At 42.0% G+C, this 24,192-nt stretch overlaps 1 protein-coding gene across 4 annotated transcripts in view; it reads right to left on the minus strand.

Annotated features, from left to right (window-relative positions):
* The window catches only part of SLC7A2 (solute carrier family 7 member 2), a 71,877-nt gene that overhangs the window by 39,703 nt on the left and 7,982 nt on the right, over positions 1 to 24,192 (minus strand). Inside the window, exon 2 of one of the 4 annotated variants that reach the window (XM_043454191.1) lies at positions 11,784 to 11,966. The exons of 2 other annotated variants lie outside the window; for them this stretch is intronic. In XM_043454191.1, the coding sequence (XP_043310126.1) occupies positions 11,784 to 11,792 (9 nt within the window). In that variant the 5' untranslated portion in view covers positions 11,793 to 11,966. Of the gene's footprint in view, positions 1 to 11,783; positions 11,967 to 24,192 lie in introns of those variants that run through there. One more of the 4 variants, XM_043454192.1, reaches the window with a different exon arrangement.

Below are 24,192 nucleotides of genomic sequence, written 5' to 3' on the forward strand. Positions count from 1 at the left end.
TGAATGCGGCTTACCTAGCTGTCTCATTGACATAAGCACAGAACAATTTAAAGAACTATGACCAAATTTGTCTTTAGGGTCGGAGAAGAGGGGAAATTTTTTGAAAAAGGAAAAGAGGGAACAGAACGTTCAGCAGCTCAATAAACAGAGTATCGTCCAGTCAACACCCTGCTCACAGTCAAGGATCTTGGTGGCTCGCTGCAGCCCCAGGCACATGCTAGGTCCCATCAAGGCTGAGCAATCTTGGGCTAATAAATCACTCCAAATGCCAGAGGGTACCACCTGTTCCCACTCCCCAAGCAGCCACTGAAGGAGTGTCCTCGACTAAGACCAGTCACCCTAAACATGCCATTGCAAATATGGAGAGATACCCTTTCCAAAGTTATTTCACACCCATCACTACTCTAGGAAGTACTATGCTAATAAAAATAGCTAATGTTTGTTGAAGAAAGTAGAGAAAATCACTACTAGGCCATTCAGGTATGATCTGAATCAAATCTTCTATGAATATACAGCAGAGGTGATGAGTAGATTCAAAGGATTAGATCTGGTAAGCAGAGTGCCTGAAGAACTATTGGACAGACATTCCTATCAGTGTAGAGGAGGCGGTGACCAAAACCATCCCAAAGAAAAAGAAATGCAAGGAGGCAAAGTGGCTGTCTGAGGAGGCTTTAAAAATATCTGAGGGAAGAAGAGAAGTGAAAAGCAAGGGTAAAGGAAAAAGGTATTCCCAACTGAATGCAGAGTTCCAGAGAATAACATGGAGAGAGAAGAAGCCCTTCGTAAATGAACAATGTAAAGAAATAGAGGAAAACCACAGAACTGGAAAGACTTGAGATCTCTTCAATAGAACTGGAGGTATCAAGGGAACATATCATGCAAGGATTGGCATGAGAAATGATAGAAACAGCAAGGATCTAACAGAAGCAGAAGAAATTAAGAAGAGGTGACAAGAATATACAGAACAACTATACAAAAAAGATCTTAATGACCCAGAGAATCACAACAGTGTGGTCACTCACTTAGAGCCACACATCGTGGAGTGTGAAGTCAAGTGGGCCTTAGGAGGCATTACTATCAGCAAAACTAGTGGAGTTGTTAGAATTCCAGTTGAGCTATTTAAAATCCTAAAAATGATGCTGTTAAAATGCTGCACTCAATATGTCAGCAAATTTGGAAAACTCAGCAGTGGCCACAGGACTAGAAAAGGTCAGTTTTCACTCCAATCCTAAGGAAGGGCAATGCCAAAGAATGTTCAAACTACCACAGTTGTGTTCACTTCACATGCTAGTAAGGTTATGCTCAAAAGCCTTAAAGCTAAGCTTCAGCAGTTCATGAACTGAAAACATCCAGATGTACAAGCTGGGTTTCGAAGAGACAGAAGAATCAGAGATCAAATTGCCAACATCCACTGGATCATGGAGAAAGCAAGGGAGTTCCAGAAACACATCTGCTTCACTGACTACATGAAAACTGTGACTGCGGACCACAACACACTGTGGGAAACTCTCCTCAAGAGGTGGGACACCAGACCCCTGACCTGCCTCTTGAGGAATCTGTATGCGGGTCAAGAAGCGACAGAACCAGACACAGAACAGACTGGTTCAAGATTGGGAAAGCAGTAGAACAAGGTTGTACACTGTCACTCTGCCTATTTAACTTCTATGCAGAATACACCACGTGAAATGCCAGGCTGGATGAATCACAAGCTAGAATCAAGACTGCTGTAAGAAATATCAACAACCACAGATATGCAAATGATACCATTCTAATGGCAGAAAGCAAAGAGGAACTGAAAAGCCTCTTGATAAGGGTGAAGGAGAGAGTGAAAAAGCTGGCTTGAAAGGCGACATTCAAAAAGCTTAAGATCATGGCATCCAGTCCCTTCACTTCATGGCAAATAGAAGGGGAAAAAGTGGGAACAGTGACAGATATCATTTTCTTGGGCTCCAAAATCACTGTGGATCGTGACTGCAGCCATGAAATTAAAAGATACTCGCTCCTTGGAAGGAAGGCTATGACCAACCTAGACAGCATATTAAAAAGCAGAGACATCACTTTGCTGACAAAGGTCTGCAACTGATGAAGGTCAAGGTGGTATCAGCTGGGCTGACTCTACCAACGCTATTCCCAATTTCATGTCTTCAAAATTACTACCTCCTGCCATTTCCAGTGGGTTTCCTATAATCCCTCTTCTTTCCCAGAGCTGGTGTCCTGATGGAATAACTTCAATTTGTTGAGCTATTTCTCCAATAAGGTGCTCGTAGAATTTAATGTGTGTGAGACCCGTTCTTTACGCATACCCACAGACATATACACCCTCTACCTGAAAAAGGTGACTTTATATGAGGCACAGACAGTCTATTCTTAGACATACATCCAACTCGGGTTCCTGTCACCACTATTTCTCCAACGCCCACTTCTAAGGGAGAAACATCCTCCACCTTGTCAGTCCCAGAAACAGCAAACAAGGGCTCTACAGCACTTACCAAAGATGTTTAAAACATTCTGATCACCAACAAATTATAGCAGTAAACCAGAAGAAGACCAATTATTCACCTAATGAAGGAAGAATGCAGGAAGAATGACGGAAGCACCAGAAATATTTTCTCATACGCAAGAGGGTTTTAGAGTTTCCTGCATCACAGAAGAGAAGTCTCCCAAGCTTTCTTGGTCTTAAGACCTTAATGCTGTTGCTGTTATTCAATCCCTCCGTTGTGTCCGACTCTTTGTGACCCCACGGACTGCAGCACGCCAGGCTCCTCTGTCCTTCACCAACTCCCGGAGCTCGCTCAAACTCAAGTCCATCAAGTCAGTGATGCCATCCAACCATCTCATCCTCTGTCATCCCCTTCTCCTCCTGCCTTCAATCTTTCCCAGCATTAGGGTCTTTTCCAATGAGTTGGCTCTTCTCATTAGGTGGCCAAAATAATGGAGCTTCAGCTTCAGCATCAGTCTTTCCACTGAATAGTCAGGACTGATTTCCTTCAGGACTGACTGGTTTGATCTCCTTGCAGTTCAAGGGACTCTAAAGAGTCTTCTTCAACACCACAATGCAAAAGAATCAATTCCTCAGAGTGCAGCCTTCTTTATGGCCCAGCTCTCACATCCATACATGACCACTGGAAAAACCACAGCTTTGACTAGACAGACCTTTGATGGCAAAGTAATGTCTCTGTTCTTTAATACACTGTCTAGGTTTGTCATAGCTTTTCTTCCAAGGAGCAAGTGTCTTTTAATTTCATGGCTGCAGTCACAGTCCACAGTGATTTTGGAGCCCAAGAAAATAAAACCTGTCACTGCTTCCATTGTTTCCTCATCTATTTACCATGAAGTGATGGGACCAGATGCCATGATCTTAGTTTTTTGAATGCTGAGTTTTAAGCCAACTTTTTCACTCTCCTTAATGTTGATGTTAGGGGGTTATTTTTTGTTTAAAAAATGCAAATTTCCTAAAAGCACTTCTGCTATCTTATTAGTTCCCCAATACTTCAGTGCACAATGCTAGGTGTGAAACCACCTGAACAGGCTGCCCCAGTTCCTCCCCTCACGGCACTTACAGTGGAGTGGGCGGTGCAGACAGTGGCCAGTTCAACAGCATGAAGCAAAGGCTTCTGCTCAACGAGAGGGGAGCCATGGAGGGGGTGGATTCAGGTGGTCACAGGTACTTTCCTGGAGAGAGCTGTGTCTACTCTGAGACCTCTGAAAGGATGAAATGGATGGAGCCATCTGAAGATGTGGTGGGAAGGAGGTTGGAGGGGAGTAGGGGCAATGATGAGTGCTCTGAGCAGAGGGAACAGAAAATTCAGAGGCACAGAGAGCGGTTGTACACACACACAGCTCAGGGGCTGGGGGAAGCTAGACAGGAGGAGGGGTCCCCAGGCCACGCAGGGAGCTTGGACTTGACCACAAGAGCACTGAAGAACTTTAAGTCAGATACACAACTTGACAACTAGTGCTCTGATTGTGTTATAGGGAAGGGATGAGCAAGACCAAAACTGGAGTTGAGGGGAAGGGCAAGCGGGCCGCTGGGATGATCTAGGCAAGAGGGTCTGTGACGGGCTCCAGGGTAAAGGTGGCATCATGAAGAGAAATGGACGGACTGCAGAGCCACTGAGGAGGTGGAGGATGTAGGAGCTGGGGACTATGTGGATCTGTGACTCAGAGCTGCTGGACGGTTTGTGTGTCCTTCATTTAAATGAGGAATAAGCAAAGACAGAGGTGCTTTCTGACCACTGTGATTTTAAGGAATGTGTGGAATTGCCGGATGGTCTCAGCAAAGCTCAGCAGAGCCCAGAAGGCAGGAGATCTGAGAAGGATCAGCATAGAGATGATAATTAAATTGACAGTATCACCCATGGAGAGAGAGTACAGGAGAGGGAAGGGAGTGAAACACCAAAGACGAACACATTTAAGGAATGGGTGGGGGCGGGGGAGGGACAAGGGGAAAGGGAAGAAAAAGAACCACCACCATCACTGCTCATGAGGAAACTAGGCAGCAGTGGCTGAAGAAACCAAAGAAGATCCGACCCAAAAGAGGAGTGGGCTTTCAAGAAGGAAGGAGTGGTCATCAGTGTCAGACAGTGCCTGAAATGAATGAAAGAATATGATCTTGATAAAGAAGTCTTTGGTGACCTTGACAGGTGAGGGTTCTGTGGGCCATGGGGTGTAAGCCAGGTTGCAGGGGCTGCAAAATGATAAGCAGTGAGGAGATGAAAGCAATATGGTCAGCAAGGATTCCTATTTTTCAAGCAAATGGCCAGAGGGGTCCATGGGATCAAGGGAGATCCTCATAAAGAAGAAACTTAATCTGTTCAGATGCTGATGGGAAAGAGCCAGAAGAGAAAGAGAGCTTGAAATCCAGAGGGAGGAGAATGGATAAAGCACATTTCTTGAGAGGTGGAAAACTGAGAGTAGTGTTGGGTTGAAAGGCTGCAATTAGGAGAAAAGGCATCTCCATCTCAAGCATCAAGAAGGAGAATGGGAAGCAACAGAGCAGACAAGTTTCTAGGTTAGGCGACTAACCTTTGAGCTCTTATTTTATTTGCAAGCTCCAAAATCCAAACCTTATATGGTGCATAGTTTAAAGATAACACAAAAAGGGATGAACAAAAAATGCCAGAATGACTTCCGTGTAACTTTATACATGGACAGTTTTTTGTTTTCACCATTTAAAACTCGCACTGCCATTCTAAATCCAAAAAAAAAAAGAGTACCTTTAAATATATGCGTCTACAATGTATTTCCATGCCAATCTCTTTGAACTGTCAGAAAACTAAACACAGGAATTCTGGGCGTGACGTTTCAACAGAACAAGGTATTCGAGATGAATGTGCTCTCCAGACTGCTGACGTTGAAGCCTGTAAATCTTTGACTATTGATCAAATTCTGCCACAATTCAGTGATCCTCCTAAATGCTACTGAATTTGATGGTGGCTGTCAGCTGTAGTACCAGGCATCCCAGCTGCTCACCTGTACAGGAAGGTGATTCATTCAGCATTACTTCTCAAAAACAACCCTTTAATAAACACAAACAAAATGTTTTGAAAAGAAAGAAATGCTCACAATTACCTTAATTCCAATTTTAATCCACTGTCTACACAAATTAGAATCAACTCAAGGATGCCAAGCAAATCCAGATGACCTGGACGAACCCACACTTCTGCCGACTAAGAGCCATTGTTCAACAAGTTTATTTTGACTTATTTCTGGATTAGTAGCTGAATTTCAGATTAAAAATGCTAGAAGCATATTCATGGGCTAGGAGGTGTGTTAAAAGTACAAGAAAGCTCTTTTTGTCTGAAGGCAAAGGACTGAGAAGCCCTTTAGAACACTCTGATTTCTTCTAATTGGTCTCTTTCCAAACAGCCACAGAATTCCTCTCAATTCACTTACCCCTCATCCTCCTCAAAAAAAGCCTAATTTAGTTGTTAGAACTCAGCTACTTTTGTTTCAATACTACCCCAAATTCCTTCCATCAAACTGTGGCAGAAAAGGAATTCAACCGGAATTCACATTCGTTTTTAATTCAAGTTCAAGAAATTTCGATGGATACCATGTTGGGTGTACTCATTGTTTATGGTTCTGTTCTTAAGTCATTCTCGAAAATTTTTGAAACTATATTTTTAACTTCGAAAAGCATGTTCTGATTTTGTACTCTTTAAAATACAGAAACAATGTATCACCAGAGATTTTTATCCTTAGCATCCTGGCAGAGGGTTGAAACACTGTTATTGGCTGAGAGGTTTGGGAGTTCATGTTGGCTTCAAATAAATCTGAATAAAACACTTCTATTATGTGCTCAGAGAAAGTAATTACAACGGTGCCAGCCCTTCATCATCAGGATTCAAAGCCTCTAAGACTCAAGTTAAGAGTACACAAACGAAGAAGAATTTTAAGAAGGAAAATAACTTGAAAATGGCTCTGTACCACAATCTGGCAATGGTGCCCTTGAAGTACTAAAATAAGAAGAATGCAACAAGGAGAAAGAGAAACAACACCCTTCACCTCACACTCCTGCTGCTTCTTTGCAAAGAGTTGTTTCATCTGACCTTCAGAGTATTCGGCACCAAGATGCAAAGAGAAATAGCTGATATGGGGCTCTGATTCCTGCCGTGCCTGAGACTACTTCAAAAATATTTCAGAAACAACATAACACTGTTATTTCCCAATCCTGACTTTAAATGAAACCATGCCTTGCAGAGACTTGTAGATGAATTATTTTGGTCAAACAGAGTTTAGTGTCCATAATTTTAAAATGTGCTTGGAAACGTTTATAAGTATCAGCAGACTCCTAAGTAACAAGAGAATTATGAAATATGAAGAATTAACTGAATTTTTTAAAATGTATTTATTTTAATTGGAGGATAATTACTTCACAATATTATGATGGCTTTTGCCATACATCAACATGAATCGACCACAGCTATACACATGTCCCCCCCTTCCTGAACCTCCCCCTCCCCTCCCACCTCCCTCCCTACCCTATCCCTCTGGGTCGAAATGAGCTGAATTTTAACGCTTAGAACCTATTGTACCTAATCTATCATCTCAGCCTCCTGCCAACTTTTCCAACTCATATGCTCTAGCCTGTGTTTCAAAATCACCCCTGTCCTCTGCTCTCAGCCTACCTTCCTTCGTCTTAGCCTCGTCCAGCCTCCACATGAATACTGTAAGCCAATTTGTCCACCGACTGGCCTAGAACACTGCCCTCTCATCCACACATAGGTGACAAGATTATTTCTGGTCGCTCCCTTGCTCCCTGGGGAGGGTTCCATTCCTGGGCCTTCTGAGCTATTGCACAGGCAGCAGGAAGGGTCTTTTCTGCCTCATCTGCCCGCTCCTGAGCTTTCCTTTTGACCCAAGGAAGGAAAAAATCCACCAAACACTTGGCAAATTTAAAGCTAAGAAGCAGGCTGATCTATGTAATAAAGGGCTGGGGGTAAGGAAAGAGCCTACAGCCTAGAGAAAATCCACCTGGCAGCAGGGAAAATGGGGAGGAAAGGAAGGAGAGATTGTGAGAAGTGCTAATGTGGAACGTGAGTTGGATGTCCTTCAAGAGATGCAAGTGAAAGTGGAAATTCCTGTTAAATATACTTTTGTAGCTAGGACATGGAAGCAACCTAGATGTCCATCAGCAGACAAATGGATAAGAAAGTTGTGGTACATATACACAATGGAATATTACTCAGCTATAAAAGGAACACATCTGAAGGATAACTGTTGCAATAATAGCAGAGGGTCGGGAAAGGCAAATGCATCTAAACAATTCTGCCAATTTTTCTTTGGGATATAACTGATACACACACACACATAAAATTGGAAAAGATCTTGATGCTGGAAAAGACTGAGCACAAGAGGACAAGAGGGAGACAGAGGATGAGATGGTTAGATATCATCACTGACTCAATGGACATGAACAAACTCCAGGAGATGGTGCAGGACAGAGGAGCTGCAGTGTGCTGCAGTCCATGGAGTCACACAGAGTCGGACATGACTTTACGAGTGAACAACAAATAACTGAGATACAACACTGTGTTACAAAGATATTTTAAATGAATTCAGTTATTTAATAATCTCCCAGTAACATTTAATTTTAAAGCCCTTTTAATGCTCTTAAAATTTTAATTATAAAGTACAAGGAAATGTACTTTGGAAATCTGAACATCACATTTGAACCCCTAGTGGATACTTCACTGGGTTTCCTCTTATCCTCAGATAAGGCTGGCTTCCTGCAGAGAGACCCTTAGAGGAAAAGAGTCTCCTCCTCCCCTTTGCTGCAGCATCCCGTGTGTCTCGGCCGTCCTCCTCGGGCAAATAATTCTCAAGGCTCCTGCTCTCAACCTGTGTGGCTCCCACTGCTGGAAGACCTCCCTTTCACGGAGCCCTCCTGAAACTCCTACCCACTGGTCTAACTCTGTCCGAAGAATAAAGGCAGAAAGTCTTTTGGTTCAACTAATTCCAAATGGCTATCATCCCAGGGATTTTGTCTATGTGGATAAATACATTAATTCAAAGCACAACATTCACACTGATAAACACTTACTTAAAATACGGCCCTCCAAACAAGACAAAGCAGTCCGCATTCAGTCAAGCAAGCCCAGAGTCTCATTTACTATCTTCCTCCACTCTATATACTTATTCTTCTTGTTTTAATAGTTACCTCCACCATGCCAACACAATGCACAGAGCTCCTCTGGGCCTGGCCCCTTGGTGTCTCTCAGCACATCTCCCACTGCCTCTTTACACCCTTGCTCTGCACTGAGTTTTAATTTCCCCAGAACTCTGTGCCTCTTACTGCTCCAGGCTTTCTGCATTGCTGTCTCTTCTTTCCATGAACTTACTCTTTCTCCTCTTTGCCCAGAGAGCTCCCAGTCCTCCCTGACATCCTCCGGCAAGCTAAATTAGGTCACCCTATCGCCTGTGCTCACAGCACTCTATCTTTGCGGCACTTTTTCTTCCTCATAATTCTATGCAACTGCTTGGATGGATATGTTTTACTCCTTGTGATGGGTTGAACTGTGCTTAATCTATTAAAAAGAGAGGGGAAAAAAAAAAAAAAAAGATACGTTGAAGTCCTAAACCCTTGTCCCTTATTTGGTGACTTTATTTGAAAACAGGGTCTTCACTAATGTTATCAGACTCAGGTGAAGTCATTAGGGTGAGTCTTAACCCAATATCAGAGGTGTCCTTATAAGAAGAAAATGCTGTGTGAAGACACAAATGCACGGGAAGAATGCCATGTGATCACAGAGGCCGAAACTGGAGTGATGGAGCTGCAAGCCTAGACACACCAAAGACTGACGGCCAGCACCAGAAGCCACAGGCGGCAGAGAGGGGTTCTTCCCTCCAGGTTTCAGAGAAGCACGGCCCTGCTGCCTCCTCGAGTTGGGCTTTCAGTTTCCAGAAATCTGAGCCAAGACATTTTTTGTTATTTCTTGTTTTGTGTTTTAACTTGGCTATGCTGGGTCTTGGTTGCAGCATGCAGGATCTAGTTCCCTGACCAGGGATCGAACCCAGGTCCCCTGCACTGGAGTCGCTGAGCCTTAACCACTGGACCACCAGGGAAATCCCCATTTTTTGTTATTTTAAGCCACCTAGTTTGTGGTACTTTTTAACAGCAACCCTCAGAAACCAATACATTCCTTTACACTAAGTTTCTGGAAAGCAGGGTCTGTATTTTATCGATTTGCTGCATTCCCAGTGTACTCCCAGTGAGGAACAGAGGACAGCTGTCAGTACACACATGTTCACTGAATGAATGCCCCATCCTTTGTTTGCAGTCAGCTAAAAGCTTCAGGTCTTTTTTTCTCAGACATCTACATAGACTGTCTTCATGATTCCATTTTGTTTCACTGATTATTTTCAAGCCTCAGTTCAGAACTTTAAGTTTCATATTATTTGGGATTCTATCTAACACAAATCTATCCATCAGAGTATCAAGCATCTTACCTATCTTCATGTCACTGCAAATTTAACCAGCATGACTCCTATCCTGATCCAAGCAAATGATAAAAATGTGAGAGGGTGAAGGACAGAGTACCATGGCACGCCACCACCAATGTCCCTCCAAGCCATTATCGACCCATTCATCAACAATTTCAGTATATTGTGCAAACAACTAGAGACCCACATTTCTCTCCAGCTTAGCCCAAGGTTATCACAACACATGATATTAAATGCTTTGCCAAAATGCGAATTATCATGCTTAAACTTTTAAAATCCACCATTCTCGTAACAGGTTAAAAAGTGGGTATGGAGTTTGTTAGGCATAACTGTTCTTGGTGAACTCACGATGCCTTGTGGGAAGTGGTCACTTTTTTCCCAAGAATGAACCACACAGTCCTAGAATTTCGCTGATGAACTGTATCCAGCTCCCTGATTTGTGGTTTCTAGGATCTGCACTGGTCTCTGTTTTGAAGACAAGGGTCACTGCTTCTTTCCTTTCTGTGCTCCCTTTCGTGTAGTACAGGGCGCCTCCAAGATGACAGATGTTCACTCCAGACTCATATCCACAAATTATTTTAATATTGCAAGATGTACTTCATCCAGGTCTGAAACTGTGAGCTACTTTTTGTTGTTGTTGTTTTGTGAGCTAGATTAAAGCAGCTGCATTCTTTCTTACCCATTTGGGCCTCAGCCTCCCTTTTGGGTATCTGTTCTATCTTCTTTTCTTCTCAGAGAGCCAACTTTCTCCTAAACACAAAAGCACCTCTGCCTTCATCTACCGCTACCATTCCAAGGTCTGCTTTTCTTCTCCTTCCTGATTAAATACTTCATAAAGATTCAGCTCAAATGTTCCCGTGCTCTTTTTCACAGATTCATACGTTGTTCCCACATCTTTGAAGCCTGAGCCCCTCGAATTCCGGTGACAATCACCATGAGCCTTCCTGGTGCCTGCCATTCTCGGTCCTCACACTGAGTACTTCTGACTAGGATTCTGATTGTACAGTTGTCCACAGGTATCCTCAGGGGACTGGCTCCAGGGCCAGCCACAGCTACCCAAATCCACAGATACACGAGTCCCATAACCCACCCTGCATATTCACAGGGTCCCTGTTCTTGGGTTCAGCATCCATAAGTGTAGAGGGCCAACTCTACTTGCACTGTCTTCTTTCTAAACAGGATTACCTGTTAGGGTTACACACAGGCCATGGGACACCCCAGGTGGCTCAGAGGTAAAGAACCCACCTGCCAATGCAGGAGACATAGGTTCGATCCCTGGGTCAGGAAGATCACCCGGAGAAAGAAACAGCAACCCACTCCAGTATTCTTACTTGGAAAATCCCATGGACAGAGGAGCCTGGCAGGCTACAGTCCAGGGGGTCACAAAGAGTCAGACATGTCTGAGCAATTGAGCAGCACAGTCCATGAAATTATTTTCATATTTTCTCTTGAGTATTTTTAAATACATAGACTGAGTCTGCTAGATGGTCATTAGGAAACGTTCTAAGGTTTAAGCAAATGATTTCCATGTCACCAAAAGACACACATTTTATGAATATTACCAAAAAAGCAGAGCTTGTGCAAATTCTCGAATGCCCTAAACTCTTACTACTCAGCTTCTCTATTTTATTTATCTAACGTCAACAAAGACCAAGTTTGTTTAAGAATCTTTCACAGGAAGGTTTCAACGAATCCTGCTTGCGGGAAGGTCGCTGTTTGCAACCAGCGAAATGTTTCATCATCTTCAGCCCTCACACCAACCAATTGCTTGATGTCCTCTGAACACAAGCTCACATGCACTCAGTCCCTCCCAGAGCACACAGAACGCAGGATTCTACCATGATCATTAGAAGGTAAGCAGTTCATTGACGAGTCAAATCTGGCAAACAAATCCTTCTGGATTATCACTTCCGCCTTCCTCTGGACTTGCCACACGCCTACAGTTCTCCAAACTCATATCTGTGTAGTGTCCTTTTTCTAGGACAGCTTTCTGTGGGCGTAAAGATAATTTACTGAGGCATCTGAAAAAAAAATGCAACAAATACTAATAACTAAATCGCAATTTTTGGCCACTTTCTTGTTTCATATTCTAGAGCCTGTTTATTTGGCTTTTAAAAAGACTTCTAAACACCTCCTTTTTCCTCAAATAGAGAAATGCTTCTAACCAAAATATTATTTCTAATGGGGCAGACCAAGGGCCTAGCACATTGAAAGCACTCGGTGAAGGATACTATTCAGCTTGAAAAATTAAAGCAAACTTCTCTGGTGGGCTGAAAGGATCACAGCATAAATGGAGCAAAAATGCGGGGGCGGGGAGTACACAGAAACATGGTTCCATGCTGGGACACAACTTTATCTAGGTGCGGGGAGAGTCTACTTCTGAGTCATCTTTGATCCTTGCCCCAATCAATAATTTTTGGTAATTTTTCCACTTCCAAAAAAGTGTTACCGCTGTACACGGCCAAGTAAGCGCAGGACGACTGAACACGTACGCTAAGACCTTGTTCCTGGTCGCACACTGGGCTCTGCGAAGCTGAGAACCCAGGCTCTATCTCAGGTGTCCGTGTGCGCGCCCATCACATGTGTGCCCAGGTAACCATAGGAGGTGTTGCAGACAAACATCTGAGAAAATACGGTAGGACAGAGGAAGGATCCTGCCCCCTCCTGACCAGCTACCAGGGTGGCAAAGCAGCGCAGACAGCACTCAGGCCCAGCACCCAGGCCCAGCCCTGCTTCTCTGCGGCCAGCAAGGCTTCTCACCTCTCGGGGCCCCGGCAGACCCTGGATCCTTTGCATCCCCTTGCCTAAGAGGTTGTGTTGCTACCACCACAACAGTCTTCAGGGCACAGTCTCAGTGATATTCTGTGGCTTCAGTTAAAAGGAATCCCAAACGCAATTTCCCTGAGCATGGCCACTGGGTCCTATCTCCTGAAAGAAGGCCCCAGCAGAAAGGGGGCAGATGAAAGCACTAAGAAACGCATCCTCATATGTGGGTTTCATTTTGTCCTTTCTTAACCGGCTACCCATTAGCCCCTGCATCATTCTGGGCAGGGACACAAAGTAAAAAAGCCAGGCTTTCTTCAAGGCTTCTCGAGCCTTCCTCCTCAGCCAAGCGTCTCCCCGCACCCTCTGGAAACGAGAGCCGTGCTGCCGGAGGGACCCCTCGTCCCACTGGCGTCACCTCTGGGCTGTGTTCTCAGCGAGCAGGTCCGGCCCAGGGTCCTGGGCCCCTGGATGGGCGGCGATTCTGTGGGGGTCTGACAGCAGAAACCCCTCCGTGTGAGTCCTTAACCAAGAAGCTGACAAGCTAACAGGAGGGAAACAGTGTGCTAGAGTGAAACATGGAGAAATGATCCGCATCCTGCCAAATTAATCTGGTGTGAATTATTTCCAGCCCTACACAGCCCCTTTCCCGTCAATCACAGAGAACAAACACGGGCCAGCCGCAAGTTCTTCTGTGTGTGGGGAGAAACAGAAAGCAAGTCAGATCTTGCCTAAATTCTATAAGGACTTCTCTGCATTTTTTCTGAAGTGTAAATATGTTTTTGACCTCCCTCTCATCAAAATGATACAATTTCATATTTGGAGTATGTTTTTCCTAGAAGGGAAGGACTGTAAAAATCTCAAGGAGTACAAAAAAGATAAAGAGGGGGAAAATATAGTTATCTGGCATATATTAGCCTAATCAATAATGTCAACAAACTAGTAAGAGTAAATACCATCATGGTACTATGTGTTTTCTTTCGAACTCAAATTGTATCTAAAAAATGCTAAGCCTGAAATAGGTTTATAGCGGGTCATTTCGGTAACATTCATTTTGACTCCAGGTTAAAAATTTAAGTAACCTTAAAACAGGTAACAATTGATTTGCTTTGAAGATATTTTAAATTTTTATATAGCATTTCTGTGGTCACAAATCAACCATGGAGTATAAAATAAACATAATACTCTACCAAATATATATCCTCTTTTTTCAAAGACCTGGAATTTACAAATAAGAAAACACTAACACTACTGCCTATGGCGACTTCATTTCTTTTTGTAGTGGGGGACTTCTAACACGCTTGGTTACCTCAATTAAAAATTTCTGTGAACACCCTTCTTATTGCTATAACCTCAGTTCATTCATAGTTCTCACTTCACAGGAGCTCAATTATTCCTTCCTGCAATTCAGACACCTCACTTCCAACCAAATTCAGTTCAGTTCAGTTCAGTCGCTCAGTTGTGTCCAACTCTTTGCGACCCCATGAGTCACAGCATGCCAAGCCTCCCTGTCCATCACAAACTCCCAGAGTTTACTCAAACTCATGTCCATCGAGTTGGTGATGCCATCCAACCATCTCGTCCTCTGTCATCCCTTTCTCCTCCTGCCCCCAATCCCTCCAAGCATCACGGTCTTTTCCAATGAGTCAACTCTTTGCATGAGGTGGCCAAAGTACTGGAGTTTCAGCTTCAGCAGCAGTCCTTCCAATGAACACCCAGGACTGATCTCCTTTAGGATGGACTGGTTGAATCTCCTTGCAGTCCAAGGGACTCTCAAGAGTCTTCTCCAACACCACAGTTCAAAAGCATCAATTCTTTGGCACTCAGCTTTCTTCACAGTCCAACTCTCACATCCATACATGACCACTGGAAAAACCATAGCTTCGACTAGACCAACCAAATTACAAACTCTTTATCTCATCATCCACAGTCCAAACTATGACCCAACCTGTGTTTCCATCCTTCTCTTCTTTAGGATTAAATCAGTTAAGGCAAGTAAAGTGCTTAAAACAGTGCCTGACACACAGGAGGTGCTCAATAAATGTGAGCTATTCCTATTATTCCTCTTCTCTTTCCCTTCTTGCCCCCCTCCCATTCCCTTACATTCTATCTTACTTTGGTCAAAGAGAAGTGTGTGTTTTTTTGCCAAGAGATCTCCCACTTTTCAGAGTTCTTTGCTCACTCTGTTTCCCCATCAAGAATGCCTTTCAAGCCTCAATCTCTGTTTGTATCGGGTTGGTTAAAAAGTCTGTTTGGATTTTTCTGTAACATCTTATGAAAATCCTGAATGAACATTTTTGGCCAACCCAATACATATCCCTTTACTCCTTTCTCAAGATCCTTTTCAAATCCTGCCTTCCTCATAAAACTTCCTCATGATTCCCTCAAGCAGAAGAGACCCCTCTTTCAAAAGCCCGTTATGGTCTGTTGACACATCCATGTCTCTGGATGGCATTCATCATCTGTGCCCTGATTGGCGCATTACATGTATTTGGCTTATCACCCCATTCCCCAACACATATGCATGTGATAAGCCTGCAAGGCAGAAACTTTGTTCTGTGTTTCATCACATAACCCCTTTGGGAATTACCACACATGCCTGAACTGAAAAAGATGCTAAAATATGTTTAATTTTCTGAGGTGAAAGTCATTTCTGTCGAGAAAACCAAAGTTAACAGAGGTGAAATATCAGCTGGCATGTAACAAAGTCAGGCCACAAAATCAAGTCTGACTCTCCACAGTAAGATGTACTATAGGCGTGAGCCTTTCAGAAGCAAAGGAATAAAGTCTCACAATGTTTCTGCTTTGTTACTGCTGCTGACGTTTTGGCGGCTCTGTGCCATCTAAGGAGACAAGTGTGAAGCGTGTCCTTCTGCCGGAGCTCAGGGTTTCCATGCTCGCTGTCTCCTGGACCGAGGAGGCAGTGCTTGGACGAGCAAAGAGCTCACCAACGTGTCCTGCTAGTGAAGCCCGGGCAGTTCCCTGCCAATAAATAGTCCAGTTATGAAGCACACATTCTAAACTGAGATGAAATACTATCTAGAGCATGCCTTAAGGAAAGAAACTTGTCGCCATGGCTTGGTTAAAAGCCAAGGTTAGCTAACAGTTACATCATGCAGCTCAAGATAGCTTGCTGAAGAGAACCTCAGAACGACAGAGCTATGGGATACTGCTCCTTTAGTTTAGTTTTCCCCTTGCAGGGGAAAAAGAAAAAAAAAGGAGTAAACACTCGAGACTATTCTCTGGAGAGAAAAAAAAAAAAAAACCCATTGAAAGAGAACTTCATTTATAAGCAAGGCCATTTACCACAGGCTCTGGGAAATGAAAATAAAAAGTAATCACTGGGGTCACTCATTGCTCTATTATGTTCTGGGCACTTGACATACATTATTTAATCCTCACAACCACCTCAGAGGAACCGCTGTCCCATTCGCAGGTGGTGAGACTGAGGCTCAGAGGTGTTAAGCAACTTGCTCAAAATCGCAGAGCTAGATATGAGGCCAAGTTCTGCATAGCTCCAAAGCTCATGCCCTTTTCTTTCTCTGCCACATAACCACTTCTATATGAAAAAATGCAAGATTCCAGCTGCTCCCAGGATCCTGGCAGACCATCTAAGACCCAGCCCATGATGAAGGGCAGCACCCAGATATCAAAACTGTATCTGGCAGGCTTTGGAATTTTAAAAACCTCATCTCATCTCCAGTAGTGTTTAACCTTCCAAATTCATGAACCACTACTACCTTAAGATTGAAAGTGTAATAGTTATTAAAATTTAAGCACTGGGGAGATTTTGCAAGGACCATTGAACCAGAGATGTATCATAACTTATGTCTGTATTTAAATTCTAACATATATTAAAACTCATTACTTCTAGCTACAAAAATTTCCAACAATCTCATAAAAGAAGGCTTCCTGCAAATTTTACGATTTTTATAAGAACATGCAACATTTTCTGAAACACTGTATTCATTTTGCAATTTATCTAGTTCATTCCTTATCCATCTCTTGGGTTCTCAAATATCTCAGATCCTTAGTTCTTCTCATATGTCTGAATTCAAAACATATCCCAGAACAAATAAAGTCTTAGGCCCTGCAAATCACATCTTTCATGTTTTCATTTTGCTTAGATTTTATTTCAAATGGCTTCTGATAATATCAGAGACCTTTCTCTCCTATTACCAGAAGTTCTTCTGTGGTCTCATTTTGTGCCTGGAAATAAATTGGTATAATTCGGTAGAAGTCAACATTATTTTCTCAGTCCACAGAAGGAATCTGTTTGAAGGCATGGAAAGGGAGAAACAAGCAGAGATACTATAATTCTTACTTAATACATCATTTTAAGTTTTCTTTTTTTTTTTTTCCAGTGGGTTTTGTCATACATTGATATGAATCAGCCATAGCATTTTAAGTTTTCATATAGGTTTTTCCAGTAGTCATGTACAGATGTTTGAGAGTTGGACCATAAAGAAGGTGCCTAAGAGTTGATGCTTTCAAACTGTGGTGCTGGAGAAGACTCTTGAGAGTCCTTTGGACAGCAAGGAGATCAAACCAGTCAATTCTAAAGGAAATCAACCCTGAATATTTGTTGGAAGGACTGATGCTAAAGCTGAAGCTCCAACACTTTGGCCGCCTGATAGGAAGAGCCAACTCACTGGAAAAGACCCTGATGCTGACAAGACTGAAGGCAAGAGGAGAAAGGGGCGACAGAGGATGAGATGGCTGAACAGCATCATCGACTCAACAGACATGAGCTTCAGTGAACTCCAGGAGATGGTGACGGACAGGGTAGCCTAGCATGCGATAGGCCACGGGGTCACAAAGAGTCAGTCATGCCTGGGTGACTAAACAGCAACAGTAAAAAGAGTAAGACACCACCCAATTCCAGGCAGCACACCCTACCTAACAGTGTTCCAACACATCAGCAGCTGCCTTCCAAGAAAGGTGTCAGGTTACTGTCATTTTAAACAGAGGACACATGATTCAGAATGATTCAGAAATGTGGGGAATCAGGTTTAGTTAAAAGGGTGTTAGCTAAATTACTTGGTCTGCCAACTCAGGTTCTATTATTTAAAGATACAATTTCTTTTTTTATGACTAAGTTTCTCATAATTTTCTGCATAGGTATAAACCAATAGTCAGATATTAGGTAGTTATTTTATACCAAAGTCCACCTTGCCATAAACCTCCCATGCCTCACCTTCCAAAAGAGTGATAATCATGTAAGTTCACAGTGACTAGGGAAGAAACCCACAAGGTATATCCTCATGATATAGATGGGGTATTGCAGTCTTGTTGTTCAGTCGCTCAGTCATGTCTGACTTGTTGCGACTCCACAGACTGCAGCACGCCAGCTTCCCTGTCCTTCACCGTCTCCTGGAGTTTACTCAAACTCATGTCCATTGAGCCAGTGATGCCATCCAACCATCTTATCCTCTGTCATCCCCTTCTCCTCCTGCCTTCAACCTTTCCCAGCAACAGGGTCTTTTACAATGAGTCCAATTACAGCATTACATATCCATTACTCAGATCAAATAAATATTGATTTGGTAAACTCTTAAATTTAAAGGTTCACTGTGTACAACAAATCTATTTTTGCATTAACAACTGCAATTCCTCTTTCTCTCCCCTTCCCCTTGTACTCCTATATGGAATGTTTAATTCTGAGTAGCAGGTAATACGACGTCAACCAATGTAACTATCTATCACATATAAGACAATCTTCCACAAAACCAGAAGAGCTCTATCATTCACCCACTTTGCCCAGAAAATCACAATATTAAATGCTGGGAATATTCAGATCACACACAAACAGAAGATTTTTTTTCTTTCTCATGCCAGCAAAATGTATCAGTCTCCACTATCTTTATCCTCATTACTGTTATGCTCCCAAAATTTAAGGAAGCTGTGATTCATAATTTTAAAAAATATCAATAGAATCTGTTTGGAGATGAGGCTTTAGTTGATAGTTTCCAGTTGAATATTTTTGGCTGAATGAAAGGATAGTGAAGCAAGCCTAAGAGATGAATGTGAGATCCAAGCAACAGGGAACCCTTTTCATTCAACCCTTGAGTTTTGCTTCCACTCCGAGTATCTTTAAGAGAGTAGGGAAATCTGGAAAACCTGAAAATGTAGGTCATTCCAGAATCAGATAGTTGCAGGGAGTAAAGTCCCATCAATAGCTGCTATATGAGTATTTCCCAACCTCTTTCTGTGTGTCCTTTTAAGAAAGGAAAATACGTTTGGAATTGCTATACATGCCAAGGTTCTGACATATTTAAAGAGATCTAGAATACAAATATGGGTTTACTGGGCTGCAGTCTCATTCCACAATGCAACATTCTCACAATGTCAGCAACTCTGCTCAGTTCTTTTTGCCTCTTGACTTCTTAAAAATAATTTTTATTGGAGTCTAGTTGATTTACAGTGCTGTGTTAGTTTCTGCTGTAGCAGAGCAATCAGTTATACATACACATATATCCACTTTTTTTCAGATTCTTTTCCCATACAGGTCATTACAGAGTATGGAACAGAGTTGCTTGTGCTATACAGTAGGTCCTCATTTTATACATAGTGTAGTGTATGTGTGTATATATGTCAATCCCAAACTCCCAATTTATCCCTCCCCACCCTCCTCCCTTGTAACCATGCTTGTTTTCTACATCTGTGATGCTATTTCTGTTTTATAAGCCAGTTCATCTGTACCATTTTTTTTTTTAGATTTCACATATAAGTGTATATGACATTTGTCCTGACTTGCTTCACTCAGTACTAGGCAGTCTCTAGGTCCATCCATGTTGCTGCAAATGTCATTATTTTGTTCTTTTTTATGGCTGAGTAATATTCCATTGTACATATGACCTCATCTTCCCTATCCATTTCTCTGTTGCTTGGTTCTTTTTGTTTTATCAGTCATTCTTCCCAGCTCCCAGTGCATGTTTTGGGGCATGTAGTGTTTTTAAAATTGATTGCTCTCTAGTTCACCACAGTTCTCAACCATTCCTTACTATGTTGCACTAACCTGTTTTACTCATTTGTATTACATGCTTGGACCTGGGGAATTGGGACCCAATCAACGGGAGACCCTGTGAGGTCAAGTGTGCCTCACGAATGTGCACGGCTGCTCTGCTCCCAAGTAGTTCTACAAGGACAGCTCACACACTCTTGCAGGGAAAACCAAGACTAGTATGTGTCTTTGATATTTACATGCTCTCTGTGAGTTGAGATAAGCTTTGGATTTTCCTTTCTGAACTATGCTGTTATACAGATGTATTGGGGATTAAGTTGTTAACAACAAAATGCTGTTTTCTCCACTTATAGATAGTCTCAATATTTTGCCTTTAAATATGAACATTTGTCATTTATGATGCCAGTTAGGAAATTTTTATTTTCCTTCAGCGATGTCTGCACATGTATAATCTCCAGCTCACTCTTACATACACACCTGTGTGGAATGGTTAGGCATGGTTCTGCTTGAAATGAAATGTGTAGGCTTCTTCTGAGCTAGAATCTCATGGCTTATTAAAACCAGCAATGCTGTATATTATGCCTTTAAAGACACCATGGAAAATACAACTCAGGAAATAACTGCAGTAGATGTTCTGTTGGATAGAATACTAGAGAAAAATGATTCTTCTCTGCCTTAAAACATCATTCTACCCACATCATTTTGGGGAGTGCAAAAAAGTAAGATTTTTGCACTCATTTCACTCAACAGAAATTATACTTAGTTCAATAAAATGAGCACTTTTCTTCCAATTCTTGCAAATATTCTGAATTCTGATTCATGCATACAAAGTTAGAAGTGAAATTACATAGCTCAAACTTCACTGATTTCTCTGGTCTGATATGTAATCAATTAAAATCGTATGTGATGAAATAAAGGCCCAATCCTAAAACAGAGGTCTCTTGAACTTCCAATTACTGTTGGTACCAACTACTACAGATGTTCCCGGTACCCCTCACTAGACAAGTTACCTCCACTTCACTAATACCCGCCTTAAGTCTCCATTACCTCCACTTTCCCACCACACAGAGGCATCAACTCCCAATGATGAACAGGGCTGGTGATGATGAATCAACAGAAAGTCAAATATAAGACTGCAACTGTTTATAATTCATAAAAATTAATCTGCTACTATGTCTACTAGTTCAACGAGATAAATAGTGCCTTACGCTTTCAAAGTCGCTGGAACAATTCTTTTGGGAAGCAGAGCATTCAACACAGAGTTAGCAATGCAGTAAGTATAGAAAAATAATTTACAAGAATAACTTTTAAAATTATAATGGTAGGCTGTTTGTCTTTCGCACTTCTTTTGCACTCAGTAGCAAAAAAGACCAGAATAATGTAAATATGCTATTCATTATTCAGAAAGTTCATATGATCTGTTTCAATGAGATAAAGTGCATTGTCAACAGAAATTTTATGCATAGTCTGTTCTTTTTTTGTTTGGTTCACTGAACTAAGTGCAAACCATCTGTTAGTTATGATCAGAAAAAGTAAAAATCCAAACAGATTTTTTTTTTAAAATATAGCAGGACAGCACTCCAAACAGAACTTGTTTAAAAACCACCATTTACAAGGCATAAATCCTAATGACGAGATGGTTGAAAACCCCTGTGTAGTCTTTTTATTTTTAGGTTAAGATTACATTTGGGGGCTAAAATACGCTACTTAACAAAGCTGTTCACCTCATAAACTGATCACTACTACTAAAATGTCTTATCAAATATGTTCATTTCCAAGAAATTTTAACATATAAAAACTTTTTTAAGTTAAAATTGCATTTTGATCCCCATTTCTAAAATTCCTACAACCTTAGTGTATTATAGTTACTATGACTTGCTTTTATGAAAGCAGGACGCCCTGATAGAAATCAGTGCTTCTGTTAAGTCAAGACACTCGAAATCAAGTCTTGACTCTGCCCCTAGCAGTTCTGACCTCAGATAAGTTACAACTCTTAAGATCTTAGTTTCTTAAACTATTAAAAGAAGAGTTCTAAAGTGTCATTCTCAGGAGCTTACTACCCTTCTGAATCTGCCTAGCACTGTGCTTGGCACATACAGACAGCAATGAACTCAGTAACTGTCCATGGCCAGGGGAATGGGAGATGAAACCAAAGGAAACCAAGCTTTCCTTCCAAAGCTTCGGAAACTGCCCACAAGACAGCTTTCAGTGTATTGTTAAGTTTAGAGCATGGAATACAAAACTCACTATCACAAGAGTTTCTCACCGTCTTCACAGTGGTAGAACCAAACTTCCAGGATGCTGCGCCTTAATGGTGTATGATCATCTAACGAAAAACTAATTTTTTTTTTTTTAAAGGTGAAATTCTAAGTTATCAGAGAGTTTACAACAGGCTCCAGCCCAGGACGTGTTCTCAAAGCTCTAGTACTACAAATTTTATCAACACCCACCACATTGTTTCTCCACAGCCTGGAAATGCACTTTGTGCTATTTTCTTGATGAATACTGCACACAAATCCTACTCCGCCTACACAACCACTGTGTCACAAGCATAATGCATTTAAAAGAGGATTTTAGCAACAAAACATTAAAGACCTGAACCACTTACAAAGCAAGTTTTGCAAAAGATAAGCATTTCTATACAGAAACCAACTTAAAAATTCTTTACTCTGCTTTGCTACTATATTGTGCGTGTGTGTGTGTATGCGCGCGCACGCAATTGCTCAGTTGTGTCTGACTCTTTTGTGACCCCATGGACTGTAGCCCGCCATATTCCTCTGTCCATGAGATTCCCCAGGCAAGAATACTGGAGTGGGTTGCCATTTCCTTCTCCAGGGGATCTTCCCTACCCAGGGATCGAACCTGCATCTCCTGTGTCCCCTGCACTAGCAGGCGGATTCTTTACCACTGAGTCACCTGGGAAACCCATAGGCACCTTATTAAACAAATACAACAAGTAAAAGTTTTCAGTGAGTTTATACTTTGAAAGCTAACAAGGCTCTACAGTGATATGTCTTTATTATGACCTCTTTAGTTCTATTAAACTTTATTAAATTCCAGATGTTTCCACAAGAAGATCCATGTCAGAATGATATTGAGCCATACGGTTGGATTTTAAATGTCATGCTAAAGGTGTTACAATTTTAGATAAGAAAAGAGAGCACTGATTATTCTTGTTGCTGTTGTTCAGATGATAAGTCATGTCCAATTCTGCGACCCCATGGACTGTAGCATGCCAGGCTCCATGGAGTGGGTTGCCATTTCCTTCTCCAGGGAATCTTCCCAGACCAGGGATCAAACCTGTGTTCCCTGCATTAGCAGGCAGATTCTTTACCACTGAGTCACCAGGGAAATCCAATTATCCATTCTTTTTCCTTCCCATTTGTGATTATAACTCATCAATGATCTGAGCTAAACTTAGAATCAAATTTATTTCCTGGTTCATAGGTCCTGGTCCACAGAAATCTGTGTATTTGAGAACTGGAGAGAAGAATTCTGAAAATTCTGGAGGAATTTGATGCTGTTGACAATTAAAGTCCCAAGTATGCCTTCAAGTTCAGGGAACTGCTTCCACCATGGCACACACGGGAATGGTCATCACTGGGTTGTTGTCCAAGCTCTTTAACTCAGAGCTCCCTGCGGTCACCCTGACCTCGGAGCCCTTTCTCAGTGGCCACAAGCAATGTTAAATCAATAAGGGGAGAATGTATGCCCGAGAATGCCCCATCATGCCCAAAGGCTCTCTCCTAAGATAGTTTTCCCAGGGGCTGAAATGGCTTCTGAATTTCAGGGATCTTAGTCTGGATTGCAGGAACCCTAGGTGTCCACTTGGTGAAACTCAGGGATTCTTGAACTCTCACGGGGTAGGGGCATTTTATATGCATGTGTGTGGTTTCTTCTTTCTTCTACAGAAGTATAAACTTTATCAGAATTGAAAGAATATTAATGGAAAAGTTCCTTCTCCATGTATCAAAGAACTGTAAGTAGTTCAAATACAGTTCATAAAAATTGTATGAAACTTGTCAGGAAGGCTTTCATTAGAAAAGACAGTAAGTTAATGTAATCTTTCCTTTTTCAACCTGAATCGCTTTAGTTCTCCCACATGATTCACTTGTCCAGTCCTTCAGGAGTTGCACAGTTATATTTCAGAGTCTGCTTATAAACAGCATGAACCTCACATCATAAACATTAATATGATTCTATAAAAAAGAATATGACCTTAGATTTCTCCTCCAAATATGTCTATGTAACCTTGTAATATAGATTAAAAAGCCAAAGAGAGGAAAGCAGTAACTCTGAACACCATGAAGCTCCACAGAGACTCAAGGAGGAGCCCTGCCCGCCTCTCATTCACCTCTTCAGACACATCCACACACAACACGCAGTTCATGCTCAGTGCTTACTCCAAGGGCTGAGACTCACTAAAAAACTCAGCAGGGCCATTTAATTTCAAAGGGAGAAAAAACTCTCAGGAGGTTTTAGACTTGGATGAAGGCTGTTACTCTTTGTATCAACTCCTT

The sequence above is a fragment of the Cervus canadensis genome, chromosome 31 (assembly GCF_019320065.1).
Source record: "Cervus canadensis isolate Bull #8, Minnesota chromosome 31, ASM1932006v1, whole genome shotgun sequence".
Classification (NCBI taxonomy): Eukaryota; Metazoa; Chordata; class Mammalia; order Artiodactyla; family Cervidae; genus Cervus; species Cervus canadensis.